General features: G+C 36.2%; 2 protein-coding genes across 16 annotated transcripts in view; both read left to right on the forward strand.

Moving 5' to 3' along the window:
• Window positions 1–140: 140 nt before the first annotated feature.
• On the forward strand, window positions 141–8,956 carry hus1 (HUS1 checkpoint clamp component). Of its 7 annotated transcripts, none has more exons than XM_081715773.1 (9): window positions 141–337; window positions 464–530; window positions 662–702; window positions 786–962; window positions 4,050–4,157; window positions 4,500–4,574; window positions 5,077–5,176; window positions 7,871–7,999; window positions 8,527–8,956. In XM_081715773.1, the coding sequence occupies exons 3-9, from the start codon at window positions 682–684 to the stop codon at window positions 8,607–8,609; spliced, it is 693 nt and encodes a 230-aa protein (XP_081571899.1). In that variant the 5' UTR covers window positions 141–337; window positions 464–530; window positions 662–681; the 3' UTR covers window positions 8,610–8,956. The 7 variants fall into 7 exon arrangements, with proteins under 7 accessions (XP_081571899.1, XP_026856892.1, XP_026856890.1 ...); XM_027001091.3 differs by having other exon boundaries at window positions 141–333; XM_027001089.3 differs by lacking the exon at window positions 464–530 and having other exon boundaries at window positions 575–702.
• A 3,630-nt stretch (window positions 8,957–12,586) lies between these two features.
• Window positions 12,587–18,838, forward strand: part of LOC113571919 (uncharacterized) — a 51,581-nt gene continuing 45,329 nt past the window's right edge. For 4 of the 9 annotated variants that reach the window (XR_014124134.1, XM_081715782.1, XM_081715789.1 and 1 more), the window contains exons 1-11: window positions 12,587–12,749; window positions 12,850–12,915; window positions 13,775–13,891; window positions 14,097–14,186; window positions 15,098–15,145; window positions 16,486–16,596; window positions 16,796–16,906; window positions 16,982–17,089; window positions 17,890–18,000; window positions 18,245–18,355; window positions 18,707–18,817. Coding sequence is in view for 8 of the 9 variants with exons in the window: in XM_081715782.1 (XP_081571908.1) it covers window positions 12,675–12,749; window positions 12,850–12,915; window positions 13,775–13,891; window positions 14,097–14,186; window positions 15,098–15,145; window positions 16,486–16,596; window positions 16,796–16,906; window positions 16,982–17,089; window positions 17,890–18,000; window positions 18,245–18,355; window positions 18,707–18,817 (1,059 nt within the window). In the remaining variant the exon portion in view is untranslated. The remainder of the gene's footprint in view (window positions 12,750–12,849; window positions 12,916–13,774; window positions 13,892–14,096; window positions 14,187–15,097; window positions 15,146–16,485; window positions 16,597–16,795; window positions 16,907–16,981; window positions 17,090–17,889; window positions 18,001–18,244; window positions 18,356–18,706; window positions 18,818–18,838) is intronic. The other 5 variants (XM_081715778.1, XM_081715805.1, XM_035526330.2 and 2 more) reach the window with 4 other exon arrangements.

Below are 18,838 nucleotides of genomic sequence, written 5' to 3' on the forward strand. Positions count from 1 at the left end.
TCGGCATTACCCAAGCCTCAGCACTTAGGTCTAAGCGCCCTCTTGTGCGTGTATGTTGAAACGCGGAGGGATTGCCAGTACTTTGAAAATGTGAACGCGGAACCATGATTTTAAAAATTGTTTCTACAGGGACCATTAATTTATGTGGGTTAGTGGCGGGAGTCTCTATTATTGTCACGTCATAAAAGTTGATCGGCTACTTGGCACGCAGGTTTAAGCTCAAAGGCTGTAAAAAGAGGGTACACGTTGTTAAAAGTGTGACTTTGCAAACTGAAGTGACGATGAAGTTCCGTGCAAAGATAAATGACGTGGGATGTCTCAATCATTTCACACGTAGGTAGGATTTTATTGTTAGAATATGTTAAATGTACAGTTTAAAATGTAAAAAAAATACCTAGTTGAGGCTGATGTATTATAAATTCAAGATGGCCATCAGCTCAGAGCCAGTGCACTGTTCACCCAGGAGACACTACACACCCAGCAGACACTGGCTGCTAAAACCAGAGTCCAATGATACTGCAGAAATCATGGTGAGACATTTTTGGTGATATCTGACACATAAATATACCTGCAGGTGTGGTGAATACCATTACAAAGCTCACAAAAGCTTGTGTTCTACGGCTTACTGTTAACAACGTTTACTTCGTCCTTTCTGGCAAAGTCGCCAATGGAGGAGTCAGCATGTGGTGTGAGCTACTACAGGTAAATCTTTTTATTTCTTTTTATCTGAAATAATTGTGATTTAATAAAATGATCACATAATCATCGATTATTTTGTCATTAAGGTGAATTTCTTTGATGAATATCAGTTGGAGGGTGTTTCGGCAGATTCAAACGAAATCTGCTTAGAAGTAGCACCAGAGAACCTATCAAGAGCTTTAAAAACTGCCCAAAATGCCAAGTTTGTCAAAATCAAACTGACCAAGAAGCACTGCCCCTGCCTTACGCTGGCTGCAGAACTGGTAAGAGTCATTGTTTTCCTTGTCACTGTTCTTATGCATTTAACATGTTCTATGGGTATGCACCATTTATATTAAAATGACCAGTATCAGTAGGCCTGGGCAATTTGACAGATACCTGAGATGGCTTTTCTGACACCCTTTTTCTTTCTATGAAAGTAGCCTTAATTATTCTACACTTTAACAGCAAAAACATGTTTACGTAAGACAGAAATGAACTATAACTAGTTTAGTGTAGGTTGTATAATATTTCAAGTTTCAAGTTCAAGTTTGGTTTATTTGTCACATACATAGTCATACACAGTATAACTCGCAGTGAAATGGTTTGGGAATGCTCTGTCCAAAGTGAGGGGGAAAAAAAACAGGGGTGCATAGAGAAATATATATATATATATATATATATATATATATATATATATATATATATATATATATATATATATATATATATATATATATACACATTGTTTATATATATATATATATATATATATATATACACATTGTTTATATATATATATATATATATATATATATACACATTGTTTATATATATATATATATATATATATATATACACATTGTTTATATATATATATATATATATATATATATATATATATATATATATATATATATAAACAATGTGTATATATATATATATATATATATATATATATATATATATATATATATACACATTGTTTATATATATATATAAACAATGTGTATATATATATAATATATATATATATATATATATATATATATATATAAAAACAATGTATGTACAATGTATATATGGATATGTATATATGTATGTACACAATGTACAGTTCCATCTTGCAATTGAACATATTTACAGTTACATGTTACATGGTGGTGGTGGTCCCCAGAGTTGATCAGTTTCCCTGATTCAGGGCCTGAATGGCCTGTGGGAAGAAGCTCCTCTTCAGTCTCTCTGTCTTGGTCTTCAGGGAGCGAAAGCGCTTCCCTGACCTCAACAGAGAGAAGAGCCTATTGTTGGGATGGGTGGGGTCCTTCACAATCCTTCTGGCCTTGGTCTGGCACCGCTTGTAATAGATGGTCTGCAGGTCAGGAAGTTGCGTATGAGTGATGCGCTCTGCTGAACGCACTACCCTTTGGAGTGCTTGTCTGTCCTGCTTGGTACTGTTCCCAAACCAGACTGTGATGTTCCCCGTGAGGATGCTCTCGATAGTGCAAGTGTAGACGTTCCGCAGTACTTTGGCGGGCAGTCTGAAGTCTCTTAGGCGTCTGAGGTGGTAAAGACCCTGACGAGCCTTCTTTGCCAGGGAGTTGGTATGGCGGGACCAGGACAGGTCCTGTGAGATGTGAACACCAAGGTACCTGAAACTATCTACTCTCTCCATCGTGGTTCCACTGATCCTCACAGGTTGGTAGTGCCGCTCCTGCTTCTTGCTGCAATCCACGATCAGCTCCTTTGTCTTACTGACGTTTAGGAGGAGATTATTTTCCTGGCACCAGTTTTCCAGGTGTTTAATCTCCTCCAGGTAGGCCCTCTCATCGTTGTCCGAGATCAGGCCCATGACGACGGTGTCGTCTGCAAACTTGACAATGATGGTGGACCTGGAAGTGGCTGTGCAGTCGTGGGTGTACAGTGAGTAGAGCACGGGGCTTAGGACACAACCCTGAGGAGCTCCAGTGCTGAGCGTGAGGGTGGGTGAGACACAGTTGCCCACCCGTACTGATAGTGGTCTGTCTGTTAGGAAGTTGGAGATCCAGTCGCACAAGGATGTATGCAGTCCTAGATCCTCCAACTTAGTAGTGAGTAGGGAGGGGATGATAGTGTCGACTACAGTTCAGCATTTAACAAACAGCATTTTAACATAATTACCCCTCCCTTTGTCCAGGTGGGTAAGTGTGGTGTGGAGCAGATGTGCAATTGCATCATCAGTGGAGCGGTTGTGGCGGTATGCAAACTGCAGTGAGTCCATGGAGGCTGGCAGTGAAGATGTGATGAAATCTCTGACTAGCTTTTCAAAGCACTTCATCACAACTGATGTGAGGGCAACAGGGCGGTAGTCAGTGAGGCTGGAGGGTCGAGGTTTCTTCGGGACGGGGACGTTGGTGGATCGCTTGAAGCTGGATGGGACGATACTGAGCGTCAGGGAGAGATTGAAGATGTCCGTGAATACCGGTGCTGGCTGGTCTGTGCAGGCTTTGAGGACTCTCCTGCAGATAATATAAATAAACTATAACTAATTTACTGTCAGTGTATGCTGTGCATTGATATAGCTCAGCACACTATAGAACTTTCACCACAGAAAGACAGAGGGGATCAGAATTCAGATGTGGAAACATTTTTAAATGATCAGATTAAAAAAAAAGTGTTTAGTACAATATGTATTATGTCTGGTAACATTACCTTCGGCTGGATATACTTTGAACTACACTAATCAACATGCCAATGCTACCTTTATGGTAATTCTGGAATTATGATATATTAAAAATGTAGCTTAATTGTAATTATTATTTTGAAATGTGGGTTGCAGAATGAGAATTTAGATTCTGTGGAATGGCCATTCTAGTGGAAGTGGCCAGCCCCGAAAAGCAGATGTTAGGTTTGTTATAAGAACAGTTGCTTGGTAATATTTCTTTGTTTTTACATTGCTGCTTACAATCACCAACATCTCCACTGTGTTCCAAGTCAGATATTTGAGGGATATCGAGATGTTGAGTATGTAAGTGGTTTTCATAGTTTCTTTGTATCACTTTGTCTTTCAGTGGAGTGGAATGGAATGTATCAAATTTTTCTGAATTTACAGAAATGACACAAATTCAAATTTGAACAGCAGCTAGGCTCTTCACACAGACATTTACTACTGGTGCAGTGCTAGCTCAGTGGTTAAGGTACTTGACTTGTAATTAGTCGGTTGCTGGTTCAAGCCCCACCACTGCCAACTTGCTGCTATTGGGCCCCTAAGCAAAACCCTTAACCCTCAATTGCTCAAGTTGTATTCATTCATAATTGTCAATCGTTTTGGATAAAAGCGTCAGCTAAATGCTGTAAATGTAATTTATTAATCACTCTTGGTTTTCACTTTCCAGCCTTCACTGTCTTCAGTCAGTCGTGTTGTCACCCATGACATTCCTGTGGACGTCATTCCTAGAAGGCTTTGGCATGACTTTAAAGAACCTAGTATGCCAGATTTTGATGTAAGTGAAAGATCATCTTCCCTAGTCAGTGGCCAAAGGGTACTAAAAGGTAACTTCATTGAGAAGTCAGAGGTAGCCTTGAATGATGGTTAAATTGATTCAGAGGCCATTTTGTAATGTACGTAGTGTAATTTATTCTTTTCAGCTCTGTATGTGAGATAGCCCTACTCCCTCCTCCCTGTGCCATAAAATAAATTTGTTTTAGATTTCCTTTTATTAAAAGTGATATACAAGACTCAGCAGTGCTTTTAGTTTCCTTGGTGCATGTGTACAGTGGATTTGTTAGATAATAATGATATGGAAAATGGAATCTTCTCTTCTACATGAATTATTCTCTTTTAGGTTAGCATATATTTACCTCCTCTGAAGACCATGAAGAGTGTCGTGGATAGAATGAAAAACCTCTCCAACTATTTGGTATGAGAGTAGATAACTATTACATAAGCTTCAAATGCTTGTGTTTCTGAACTACAATACAAATTCTGTTCCTGAAAAATAACCTTAACTATAATACACTTTAACATAAAATACATATTTTGGATGGAATCCTTATGGAGTATTATGGAAAACAGGATTCCTCTATGCTATAGATACCCAGAGATTAAACATTACTGTTTATTTTTGGCTGCTGTTTTGATAAACTTTCTAGTGCTGCAAGCAATGTTACCGATTTGGAAGTCTTAGGTCAGCTTGTGACAGTTAGGATATAAATGTGGGATTTTCAAGAGTTAGTGGAGTCACATATAAAGGCTGAATTTGTCTTCTACCAGTGCACTTGTAATATCTGTGACTGAGGAAAAATGGTGTGTAGATCCAAGTTTTATGCTAGTAAATGATGCAAGGAAGCTACTGATAAATTGGTGGTCATAGATAATATTATTAACATAAGAATTGTTAAACTCGCTCATTCTTCTCTCAGGTAGTGGAGGCTAATTTGAGTGGTGAAATGAATCTGAAGATTGAAACAGATCTGGTGTCTGTGACAACGCACTTCAAAAATCTTGGCAACCCTCCTTGGGGTGAGTTTGTTAACTGTGTCCAACCACGACAACACAAAGCTAATTCTGCAGTGGTACAAAAAGCATTAAAATAACACTTTGAAACCATTTGAATTATAATGAGAATTAGTGGTGGGGGTAAACAGCAGACTGCCAACAGAGGTATTGTTGGGAATACGCTGCACCTTTTGCTCTAGCAAAGTAAATGTAGGGCCCTATGATTTCCATGATGTTGAGAAAATGGACAGAATCATGGAATTGAGGTATAAAAAGTATTTCAGTTATAAAGACAGAAATTTGAGGAATAAAAAAAAAAAAATTTAAAAAAATCAAACATCCTTATACTTTCCAGAATCTGTGAATGTGTTTTGCAAGCCCATTTCTCACAAGACATTTTCTAAAAAGAACAGTCTTAACTGCAGAGTGCAGGTCACAACATTTCCATGATGATTTTGATGAAATAGGGCAACGGGTTTTCTACAAGATTTGCCAGCATACTTTAGTCAGGCCATGAAAAGATACTTTTAATGAGAACATCAAAACCAAAACTTACAGAAAAAAAGGAAAAATTAAACTCAGAGTATGTTCTTCTAAGTAAACAATAGAGGAAACAACAATATAGCTGGTAACTTTGTAAAAGAGTCAGCAGCTGCTGCAGGCTCCAAACTACATTTTATAGAGTGTTACAACCCCATCTAGGCTGTGAGGCCGAAATGTAAACGGCTAACAGAATGCAAGCTGTAAAAAGTGAATAGCAATATAAAACAGGAGCACAAAATGGAAGTCTTTATTTTGGTGTATTTCACAATCTTACTGGTGCAATGTCTTCAGGAGTGACCCGGTCCAAAACAATAAACAAAACCCACACTAATGAAAGAAAAATACACACTAAATAATCCTAACAACAAAAGAAACATACAGCAGACTTTCCTGACTACCTGACACATAACCAGGCAAAAGCCAACACAAACCAAACAAAAGTGGCAGTCACTCCCTGTACCACCAGTATCCAACACCAAAGTACCAAACAAAAACAATATTTACACTCTATACAATATCTATAAGCATATATACAACAGCTACCAAAGCAGGAGGGGTGAAGCGAAAGAACAAAGTCCAAAAATTGGGGGAAAACAAGGCCATGCACAAAAGTCATACAAAATTTCAAATGCAAGCCAAACAAACCAACAAATGCAATCCAACAAAACTGTCTCCCTTCTCTCTTCTATTCTTCTCTTGTGGGTGGGGCCATTAAATAGTAGGAGCAGTTGTCCTGAAAACCCGGCAAGGAATGGGGTGGAGTCTCAAACGGAGGAAATCCTGGCAGTGAACCCGGAGCACACAGCCATCTTTCCGTAACAGATGGCCCTCATATGCCACTTCTGCATTTCTTTTATTACCTCCATCCTTCTGTTGAAAATGTTAAAACTCTTTTAATTTTAATGTAGATTTATCAAACTTTGCTCTTCATCATGGCTATACTGATTCAGTTAACATGGTCATACTTTTCATGCAGTTACAATGGCAAGCCAACCCAGAGTCACAGACTTTACTTTTTAGTTGTAGCTGGTAACACAGATTTTCTTAAAGTAAGAACTGTTAAAAACTTAATTCCAAATGGGGGGAAAATAAAAAATGAGGAAAAATAAAATGGAATGGGGGCAGGATGGATTTCATAGTCCCTTATAAGTGGAAGCGCAGTAGACCTATTGAAAGAACTGACTTCAGTAATGTGTTTTTCTCATTGCCTTGTAGTTTGTTTAAGTGTTATTCAACAGCTTAAACAAAAGCTGAAATATAAAAAATATTCAGCAAGTAGGTTTTGATTTCAGTTTTTGGCCCAGTGTGTCTGGAATTACAGTTTTAGACAAGAATTGTCATTTTGCAGACTGAAATTATTATTTACTGCATCAATATACTTTTCTGGGCATATCACTGATATATATTTATTTTTAAATTTTTTTAGCAATTCTAGAATAGTAACCAAATGCATGTTTCATTAACAAGGGTACACGGTGACAGATGTATAGCCACCCTGTTAGTCTTCATCTCTATCCATTAATGTAATGTTTGTGTATAAACACCAGCTGAAGAATGTCAGGATCAGCTAGCCAATAGAGTGACTGCATATTCAATCCAGTAATTAAAAGTTACATGTTATTTATATCCTTACTGAATGTCTGGTTCAGCAGAACTGAAGGTAATCGTCTAGTAAGCTCACAGTGCTTTTGTTCAGTCATAGTTGAGTAAATAAACCTACAAAGACTGCTGAGGGTCTGCCAGTGTTTATTCTCCTGCCCCAGTTATACTAAAACGTGATTTTGCAAAACGGGTAGGAGGAACACCCTTGAAATGACAGTGGGTGAACAAGACAAACATCTTTCTGGCAATTTACTTTATACCAGAGTCTATGAGTGATGCTAGGGTTAGAGTTAGGCTTAGGCTTAAGGTTCGTTGTTTGAACTAAAAAAATAAAGATCTAATGTTTGGACAACATTCAAACATTCAGTAGTGTGTACTGGAGGATAATTTGTTCTTCAAATTTTGCTTACTGCTTGTGCTTGGTGGAAACTGAAACAGACTTTCCCTCAACAGTGTACAAGTGGGAACAAGGAGTTCAGTTAATAATTTAATACCCTGCGATTTGTGCCTCTGAATCATTCCCTCTCGTTCCCCTGTCATTTCCTGTAATGCTCATCCCTCCGTTCTGTGCAGCTGATGATGCGTCACAGGGTGGGGGACAGAGCAGACCTGTGGAGGCTATGGCACATGCCCGCGTGGATATAAGGAAACTTCAGCAGTTCCTCAACGGACAGCAGGTCAACCCCAGCAAGGCCATGTGCAGTGAGTTCCTTACACAAATCATATGGGTTAGAATAGGAGAAATCCAAGCTTCTACATGTTCCATTATTACATCAGCTGTTCAGATGGGCAGGAAGGTCTGATGTATACTATGATGTAAACTCTTCAGATGTGGAGAGTTAAAATGCACGGTCTTCACAGTCTTCAGATTATAGAATCTTTGCATGTTACACTGATAGGTTGATTGTAGGTTTAGGCACAATTATCTTTTACCACAATGAATGACATTTGCTTCTGCAGATGATCATGCTAAATAAAAACGCCTTTTGTTCTTTATTAGTTTTTCCTTGACATATGTACTATCAGTGGCTCCCAGAAAGCATTATGGGTTATATATGACCTATATGGATTATATATTTTGTCAAATAAATTTATATTTGTGATATGTATTTATGCCCTAGATCTAGTAGTAATCTACATATAGTAATGCCGATGGTCATATAGTATTTCTTAAATGTCATAATTTTTTTGGTACATTCATAAATGTGTTCCATTTCTACTTCCTACAGATATTGTTGACCAAAGGATTGTTCATTTGATTCTTCTCCAAGAAGATGTGTCTCTTCAGTACTTCATCCCAGCTGTGGCATAGAGCTCCATTCATGAGGAGGAACAGAAATAGGAAGGGATTTTGTTTGTTTGATTTCTTGTCTTATTTGTTAATATTTTTGTTGTTTGTAGATAATTTCATGTCTTCCTATAATCTTTTTTTGTTTGTCAGTGCTAAGGTTGCTGATGACGGATAGTATCAATTGAATATGATGGAAGACAGGTATTTGACATGCACAGCAGCTTTAAGGGTATTATGAGTTTTTTGATTCATGGGTTTGATTCAAAAGCTTATATAAAAATAAGAAAAATATATATAGCATTTAGACTTGTAAGTAATTTCTGAGTGTTTGTAATTATATTTATACTGCAATAAACTGAAGACGCATACGGATGTCTATTTTTTACCTTCATTGGCAAAATAGTTATATTACACAATCGACATAGGTGACGAGGTTGTAATAAGTAATATTTTTTTTGAGTAATTAAAAAAACACCCGCACAAACGATTTATATTTCATAGATGAGAGCAGAGCTCAATCGATTTGTAGCGTTTTGGAATTTAAGAGCAACCTAGTTTTAGGATTCTATTCGTTTGCACCCAAAGTAGTTGGCGGCGGTTTGGAGGTCCACAGGGCACGGATGTATGGTCTCTGAATTACAGATTTGCTGCTGTAGCTGTGCAACATCCCCGCGTGAACGTTGGGAGAATCAAAAGGCTGGTCAAGTTCGGTAATGGGAGAGGGGAGAGAAGAAACAAGGATTCTGAAACTGACTGTAGCAATCAATTGTAAATACCCACTACCTTCGGACCAGCCGAAACAAAAGTGTTTCATACGTTCATTTAAGTAATGCGAAATTGGTAATTAACCTGTTGATGGTAATAAACACTGTTTTTTTTTATTTGACATTATTAAATACTCAGATAATATTTTAGACTATATTTTTAGTTTGTATACGCAATAAGTACAAAAATATAGATATTTTACAGGATAGTTTGTGCAGCAATGCACAATGGGAAATTTTGTTTTGCATAAAGGACGACAAAAGAGAAATGCTATCGTTTTTATTTTTTATGATTTTAAAGCCTGCTTATTAAACTGACCCATTAAATTCTGATAAGCCTGATTACATACCATTTGTTGCTATTGAAATAGATAACAATGCATTTGCTCGTCTTATTATTTTTGAATCGTAAAACCTGTGCTTATTCTTCTTGGGTTTAATGGAGAGTTGAAAACTTGTCAGCGTATTACCACCACCTAGCGGTGACAATTCGTTTTACCTTGCTGCTCAAACGACTCTAGAAGATTTTTTAAACACATTTGTTTCCTTTTAAAATAACAAATCAGACTGGACATAAAGAGCATAGATAAAAATAAAAATGACTAATCAGACATAGTTACAGTAGTAACAGTTATTCTCATTTAGGGTATCCTCATCCACATCATATGTCATTTGAAAAGGCCATGAATAAAACAGATAAAAACTGACTCCTAAGTTTAGCTATGAACATTGAAAATGAGTTCATAGCAGGGATAGATCACTGACAAGGCCAGTGGGGCCAGTGCCCAGGGATCTCTGACTGCCACCTGCCTCGGGAGGCCTCAGACACAAGGCTGCTCAAAGACTGTGGATACACCACTGCAGGCAAGAATTGGATGCCTAAGATAAGATCTAAGCTCTAGTCTCCTGTGCCAATCCACTGATAAGTAAAGTTAAGGTCCTTAAGTTCTCCTTTACAACTAACCACACACACACACACACATACACTTTTGTTCCATAAAACATGTTTTTTTAAAAAAAAGGCCCTTAAGCCTTGATTACTTGAATTGTACTCAGTCACAATTGTAAGTTGCTTTGGATAAAAGCGTCTGCTAAATACCGTAAAACAAAAAGAACTACTGGTACGTCCTGTCATCCAATCAGAGGATGTCTTTTGTGGTCATTTAGGCCAATCATCAACTTTCTTTTGATGTCCAGAATTGCAATGGATCATAAACAATAGAACAGTGGCGCAGATATGGAGTGAGTTGTGCATTTAAGTGAGACGTTGAATAAGAGTTATTTAATTTAGTACTGGACTGCCTGTTGCTCATGATATGCTATGGGTTTTCTGTGCTACAAAGTGCTATTTGCTATTGTTGTGGCAGCTGCTGGAGTGACATCAGCTGCTTTTTGTATTGTTTGCAGTGTTGTTATCATATTAGACTCATGGAATACTGTTGTTGACACTGCAAAATGAATATTTAGAATAATGCTTGTTCATGGTATAAGCAAGGGCCTACTTTTTTGCTTCTGTATAAATATTGTACATTTGAGGGTGGATGCGAGAACAGCTCCAAAGATGCTTGTGCTCAGGGACCATGCAAGACCACAATCCATTCCTGATTTGTAGCCTACTGTCTGTGATGCAGCTGTGGATAATGCCAAATGACCATTACTAACCAATTCACAAAATCTAGAGTCTACATGCATGTTTTTATTGATGTTTAATCAAGTTTGATAAAGTAAAAATAACACATTAACTGTTTCAATTAATTAATACATTTATTTTTATGACAATACTAGAAAGAGACACTAAAGACAACATCATATTCCAAGTCAAAGCACATGTAAATAATTACAAAATCTTTATAGCAATCACTAAAATACATGATCTGAAAATGAAAAAAAGTCTGTGATTGTCCTCTGTGATTGTCCTCTGTGATTGTCCTATTTGCTCTAATCAGCAACTAAAAAAGGCAGGCGATGGTCCCTGCATGTTACTTACTCTGCGTATGCACTTAACTGATAAGCATAAATGTTGTGCGTGTGCTATGCGTGTACTCTGTGTATCCAGGCCAAAGTACCTGATCAGCTTACAGGGAACCTCTTTCCTCACAGCCCATGGTCACATGCAAAAGGACCTATAGTTAACGATTATACTTCTATAATGTTACTCTTTATATATAAATTTAGCACTTGTGTTGAGCATAAGTGGTAATCATTTACTCGTTTAAACTTTGAGTGGCCAGTGCACTAGATTTTGTAAATAAATGTGTAATTTTTTAAGGCGTAGTTGTTGCCAGTCTCTTTGTTTTCTTTCAAGTCCCTTTCTTGTTTTCTCCTGGTGTAAAATATAATGTCTAAAGTAATGTTCTATTTACTCAGACATCTGCTCATCATCACTCCATGAGCAACTTAAATAATTACATGACAAGGACCGTCACAGAATTGACTTTGGGCAAGTTTAGGGTTTACTTTCTATTACTGTGATTCATCACATGAATATGAATAATCACAAGTGGTCAAGTCAAGTGCAATGCAAAGTGTAAAGAAAGGTTTATGAAATATATAATCAAAGTTTTTGATAGAGTCAAGTTTTTATTTGCCTCATGCAGGGTCTAAAAGATTGACTGAACAAATTTCAGGCTTCTAGATAGAAGTTTAAAATTGTAATCACTTTAGAGCAGTAAAAAATATGCATTCCAAGACATTCTTTCAAACATTTGTGTGTAAAAGTAATTGAAGTATGTGGGAAAATATAATTATAATAATAATTATATTAATAATAATTATATGCTACTTTACATAATTTCTGAATAACACAATGTATATGCCTCTGAATAAACTAATAACAGACTTCATATGTCTCTAAATAGTGGTCTATCTCTAAATAAAATGAGCAAAGTTTAGTCTGTTGTTGCCTCTGTTAGATGTATAAAAACTGTGGGAATAAATTCAGAACATAGGTACATATCTAATAGTTGGACAATATAACAAGCTCTTTGATATTTTGACAATATAACAATCTCTTTGATTTGCCACATAAATTCATTTCATAGCTCTGCTTCTGGGCTTTGACACAAAGTCATTATCAGGTAGACGGGTATAAACTGGAACATTCCTCTCTATGTGTCACTGTTCTATCTTTACTCTGATTCACAGCTATGGAATTGCCATGATAAAACTTAAGTGGTGTCTAAATTAGGAAACTGGGCTTTGATAAGGAGCCCCTAATGCAGAGAAAGCCCTCTATACAAGAGAACTCTTTCCTTCACCAGACAAGTTACCAGAACTCTTTCTGTCATTTAGTTTTACTTAGCCTTTTATTTGTGTTGTAAAAATGTCTACTGCAGATGATGATAAGGCTGCCAAGGGAGATGAGGTTGTTCCACATGAACCCTGCAGACCTTTGCAGGTGAGAGAGGTCAAGGTGTGACTTTTATAATGACCTTAAAACAACATAAGTGGGCATTTTCTACCCTCTTTTCTATTTTGTCCTATTGTTTTATATTTAGGATTCATCGATGGACTTTGTGGAGGATTTCAAAGTGACTGATGAGAAAATGTGCAGCATGCATGATGTGAGTACTAAATTTTTCAATTAAAAATCAAAGAAATGTGAAAATGGAATTGGTTGTGATAGCATGAAGAAATGTGAAGGAGTTTAATGGATTGTTCACCAGGACCATTTCATATTCTACAATTTCTACATTAACATATGCGCTACAACATCTAAAATATTACATTCCATATTGCTTTTACTAGGATAAATAAATAAATTATTATTAGCATATTATTTCCCACATGAAGCCAACTAAAATAACTAAAAAACAATCTGTCAGTGTCCTACTGATAAATAGTAAGCACCTGGACTTTGGCTCTGATCAAAAACAAGCCAGCATTTTCTTAATATCTCTGTGCTAGGTTTTAAAATTTAGACAATTTATGTAGTAATATGTGTACAGCAGGCCCACTCTGCTTTCAATTTTATTGGACACAGAACTGCAGACTTGTAGCAGAGTTCTGACATCATCCTGAGATCAGAAGTCTGAGGTCATTCTGTCTGAGTGTCTCACTTTATCTCACTGTTGCTGTTGTCCAGCCAAGAGTATAAAAGTGAGGTGAACATATGCTTCAATCTAAGGCATGTGAAGCCAGCTAGCATGGCTCCCTTTGATCCAGGGATGATTATTTCTCCATTCAGTATTGTCAGACAGAGAAAGAAATGAAAAGCAAAGCAGATAAGTTCCCCACTCTCTTTACAGTCATGGTCAAAGTCATGAATGTTTACATTAGAGATAATCAAATATGACCAAAAATTGTGTATTTTCCTCACTAACTATAGCAGTGGTTCATTCAGTCTAGGGTTATTCCAAATATTTGTTCTTTGTTTCTTAATATGTATTTGTTGTTGGTTTCTTAATATGTGTTTTGACTAAGAGCGTACAGGCAGTGAAGGAGTCAGAGCTGAGATCTTCCTGTTCTCTCCAGCAAAACACCCAAACTGTTGCTGAGTTTATAAAGACCCCAAATGATGATCCTCAGATACAGAGTGAGGTACAGCCTGTGCTGAGTCATAGTCTCAGCTTTCCTTGTGCTTCTGATTTCTGAGAGTGTGTACTTTTACATAAATTACATATGGCAGTGCACATCCATTTGTGTTATAAAATGTATATATTTGATTTGATATAAGCAGGGACTAGTGATATCGGTTTTTACAAACATGTATTGCAATTTTCTTATATAATGTTGATTTTCCCAGTTCAAAGAGGAAAGAAGAGAGGACCTTGAATGGCCTGTGTTAACAGAGAATAAAGAAGTACAGAAGGAGGACTCCCAGTTAGACAGCCAGGTAACTCATGCATGTTAAATGACAGAAAGTAGAAAATTAATTGTTCGAACTAGTCTGTAGAGTAAGATGCTTTTTTGTCAAATAAAAAATAAGTAATTGTTCCAGGCTAATTTCTCTGACAATGTATTAAGCCTGGCATATAATATACTCTGTGATTTAAGAAATCATAAGCATAGATGAATCCTATGCACACACTGCATGAAAGTTATCAGTCCGACATGAAGAAACCTGTGTGCTCACACACTGTGTGTAAAATGTAATCTCATACGGATTTGTCCATTTTGCACAAAGAACTGGAAGTAATTTATGCTTTGACTGTGATTAGCATTATCCAAAACTATTTTCAACTTGCTTTGTGTGTGAATTTGGGAAAACAGATAATCATGTGAATAAATTGGCATGTGACATCAGACCACAGAAATCCACTCATATGTCCAATGGCTACTCCAAGTCAATGGCTACTCTTCTGAAAAATTGAGATGAGCTCTGGCATTTGACTCTGTCCAATTAAAACACATACATTTTTCCTATTTTCCCGCATTTCACAAAAAAAATATATTTCACTGAAAAAAGCTGCTTTCACAGTCCTTGACATGATTTTCACAGTTGTGATTTTAGTAGCACCATAATCATTAGGGTAAACACTTGAAAGCAAAATTAACCACAAAAATTGTTATAGTTCTAAGTATGTAAATGTGAATAGTTGTTACACATTTGTATGTGTGTGTGTGTGTGTGTGTGTGTGTGTGTGTGTGTGTGTGTGTGTGTGTGTGTGTGAGAGAGAGAGAGAGAGGTTGTGACACAATGGATCACTGTAGGTTCTGTAGGCTTATAGTCTTTATTACATCTATCAGAACCAGTTCAATACAAATGTAAAACAGATGACATGTCTGTGCTCTTCACTACTACAGGCCACAGAACCCCAGCTTGCTGATGCTGAGACAGGAATCCAAAGTGAGGTACTGCATAATCTCTTTCAAGAGTCATTATTACAAGTGTTCTAGAAGTCAGCCACGAAATTAAATGTAGAAATGATTTTTATTTATGTACTTACTGGCCTTTCCATGGTTATTTTTTTTTTTATCCACTGTCACAACAGTCGTTCTCCACACTCAGAGAGAACCAAAATGGACACATTAAATAGATCACACTCAGAGCGAACCAAGAAAGACAATATCTCAGTCATACCAACCAAGCAGCTCCAGAACCCTCCAGAAAAATGGTTTATCTTTGTCAATAAGTCTGGGCCAACCAAACATTACATAAGTTTAATGAACAACAATTTTATTGAGTATAAATAAAATTTTAAAATAATTTTATTTAAAGCTTGTTGACAGTTTTTGAAAATAGTTTTAAAGCATAAAAGAATGCACTCAAACAGAAGAAGTGTGAAGACTCTAACATAAAACCTGGACACAATTTGCAACCTATCCACCATCAGTGCTTTCTCAGCCACATAATGGATACATCATGATGACAAGCAAGCACACTCATGCAGCTGAGAATGTTGTCCTTCAGCCAAACATCCACAGATGACACTCTGACAGACCTGCATTGATTGGATAGTAGCAGTCCGATCATGGATCATATCAAGTGCATAAGAAATTAAAATGTAATTTGTGCTCTCCCTTGATTTTCCTAGTCCTAGTCCATGGCCTGTTGGTTGGGAACCCCTGATTTATTGTCTGGAAACTGTCTAACATGAATAATATTCCTCATTTTTTAGATTAACTACAAAAAAGACAACATAAAAGAAATCTCCTCCAGTCTCTGTTCACTGCGTCCAGAAATCAGAGAGACGCAATTTTCCAGCAAGGTCTCAAATATTCTAAGTGAGGTTAAAAAAAAAAACAACCTGAAAAACTGTTAAAGAAATTTATGGTAAATATTAATCCATGTAGACCTATTAGATGTATTAAAAATGAAACTATTTCATATACTGGTGCCCTATTAAAGTATGACGATATATATGTTCTATACTTTCTATATAGTTCATCCCATTTAAGAGAATGTTCAGAAATTACAATATACTTGATTATCTCAAATCCCATTAATCTCAGATTTAATCTCAGAGTTCACTGAATTATTGTTTTGCCTACCATTTGAGATCTGAAATAGCTGCTTTTCCAAAAAATACATTTTTGAACAACACTGAAAATATCTTAAATTAATTAACTATACATGATAAAATACCCACATGGGGAAGAGAATGCTGGGGAGTCTTTTTCATTTATAATAATCTGAATAATTGCAAAAAAGGCAAATTTGTGCTAATTTTATTTTAAACACTTTTCTCTAGGTAAAGTACAAAGAAGAACAGAGGAAGAAAACCTGCACTAGTTTGCACTCTTTGCTCCCAGGGACCATAGAAACACAGCTGGCTAAGCAAGTCACAGAAATACAGAGTGACGTATGAGAGCACTTATTGTAACATAGACCATAATATAGGGTTATCAAACATTCAGTTATAAATTGTCCTGCTGGCTACAAGTTTACAAGTTTTCTTTCTTTTTTTCTTTGTTTCTTTGTTTCTTTGTTTCTTTCTTTCTTTCTTTCTTTCTTTCTTTCTTTCTTTCTTTCTTTCTTTCATTTTTCATGATGTGTTTCAGGTCAGCTATAAAGAGGCTGCAAAGAAGGACATTTTAGATTGCCTGTACTCAAAGTTACCAGAAACATTACAGACCCAGCATGCAAAAGATGCTTACCAACTTCAGAGTGAGGTACACATCTGCACAAATATACAAACACTGTTCAAATTCTAACATTAAACTTGTCATCTTTGCTTGTTCATTCAGCTCAAGTACAAAGAAGGGAAGAAATGTCTATCCAGGTCTCTATACTCCAGTCTACCTGAAACAACAGAGATGCAGTTTGCCAGAGAGATGACAGAGATGATAAGTGAGGTGACTGACTACACACTCAGTGCTATTGGCTGAAAACTGGCCTTGGTAGTCAATGCCATTAGGTCCTACACTACAGCACCATTGTTTTTAGGTTTAGTTTCTAACTACTCTGTCCTGCATGTCTGCTAAAATGATGGAAACAAGGGTAGTGAACGTTTAGTGCATGTGATGATTAATTTGGCTACAAACTATGTTAAATAAACATCTCCTAATAATTTCACTTATGTTGTATTAGTAACACTCTCCTGTGTGGCATAGCATAAGTTAAAAACATGGGTCTTACAGAAACCTTTTTGTGCTTACTCCACTTTAAAAAAAAAAATCCACTGGTGTCAAAGGCCTCATGTAAAATAAGAAAGCCTAACAAAGTAACCTAACACAGTTTGGGTATAAAATGTGTAAAGCTGTACAGTTGAGATGAGAGGCCTCACATAGAAATAGTATCTACAAAAACTCAACTCAACTCAACTAATAGATAACTGCCTTTAATAAAACCACAGGAAAAATTTAGAGGCAAATCATTAAGTAAATATTTTATTTACCCAAAAGCAAAATAATAAAATCTATTACAATAAAAACAACAAGCAAAAATTTGTGAAATATAAAGGGAAGTATGCTTAATTATGTTTATTAATTTTAGTTTTTTTTTAATTCAGTCTGGGACTGTCAAGAGAGACAAAGTGTACCTAAATCTATTAGAATTAACTGGAGAAAATGTATCATGCTAGGCAATTCAGAAAAGCTATAAAAATGTTACTGTTTGAATAAAACTAAATGACTGCCAAATGTTCTGTATGTAGAATAAATATAAAGAGAACGGTAAGAGAACAATTTCCTGCAGCATCTATTCTCAGCTACCAGAGACTCCTGAGACTCAGTTTGTTAAAACTGTGTCTGAACTACAGAGTGAAGTGAGTGAAATGCACAGAATGACTAAAAGTTATGCAAATAAAAAACTGATGTTTACATTCCATTTAATGAACAGTATAAGCATTAAATTACAGGTTTCATTCAACATTTTATATTTTCTTGCACAAAATGTCTGTTCATTTACACTGAACATTATTATAATATCTGGTAATTTATATTGAACATTTCTGTAAGATGTTATGTCAGTGTTAGATGGTGCTACTTGTTTAAATGCCTTTTTTTCAGATTAAATATAAAGAAGCAGGTAAGGATCAGATGTCCAAGTCTCTTTATTCTCGGCTCCCAGAAACCTTGGAGACCGAACATGCTAAAGATGCCAGCCAGCTACAGAGTGAGGTGCACAGCATAAATATAATATCTGTTTTAAAATAATTTAATTAACAATAAATCTCTTGTAATTAACTTGTAATTAATTTGACCTATTATCAGGAAATAATAAATATTCAGAAAAGGTGTAAGGCATGAAATCATCATGATTTATTTATTAGACAAAGACTCACTTTTCAGAGTAAATAATGATAAACATGCACAAACACTATTTCACTGGCATTTGTTGTCTAGACAGACATGGTTTGTCCTGTGGGTTACAATATCACATATATCACACTTACTATCACACTTACAAACATATCACACTTATTTGGTTGTGAAAGATTCATTAATTTTATACCATTTCTTACATTTCAGCTGAAATACAAAGAAGATGGCAAAAAAATGGCCCAGTCCAGTGTGTACTCATTAATGTCACAAACCCTACAGACAGAGTTTGCTATGCAACAATCAGACCTACAGAGTGAGGTAAATAGTAGATTAGACCTG

The sequence above is a fragment of the Electrophorus electricus genome, chromosome 1 (assembly GCF_041902795.1).
Source record: "Electrophorus electricus isolate QZ-2024a chromosome 1, ASM4190279v1, whole genome shotgun sequence".
NCBI lineage: Eukaryota > Metazoa > Chordata > Actinopteri > Gymnotiformes > Gymnotidae > Electrophorus > Electrophorus electricus.

What these genes read in the sequence shown, in the direction of transcription:
- hus1 (XM_027001088.3), top strand. Translation starts at nt 282, where the DNA reads ATGAAGTTCCGTGCAAAGATAAATGACGTGGGATGTCTCAATCATTTC. An exon ending in ATGTCTCAATCATTTCACAC is followed by an intron (nt 334 to 574) that starts GTAGGTAGGATT and finishes ATATACCTGCAG; the next exon opens with GTGTGGTGAATACCATTACA. An exon ending in TTACGCTGGCTGCAGAACTG is followed by an intron (nt 963 to 4,049) that starts GTAAGAGTCATT and finishes TTCACTTTCCAG; the next exon opens with CCTTCACTGTCTTCAGTCAG.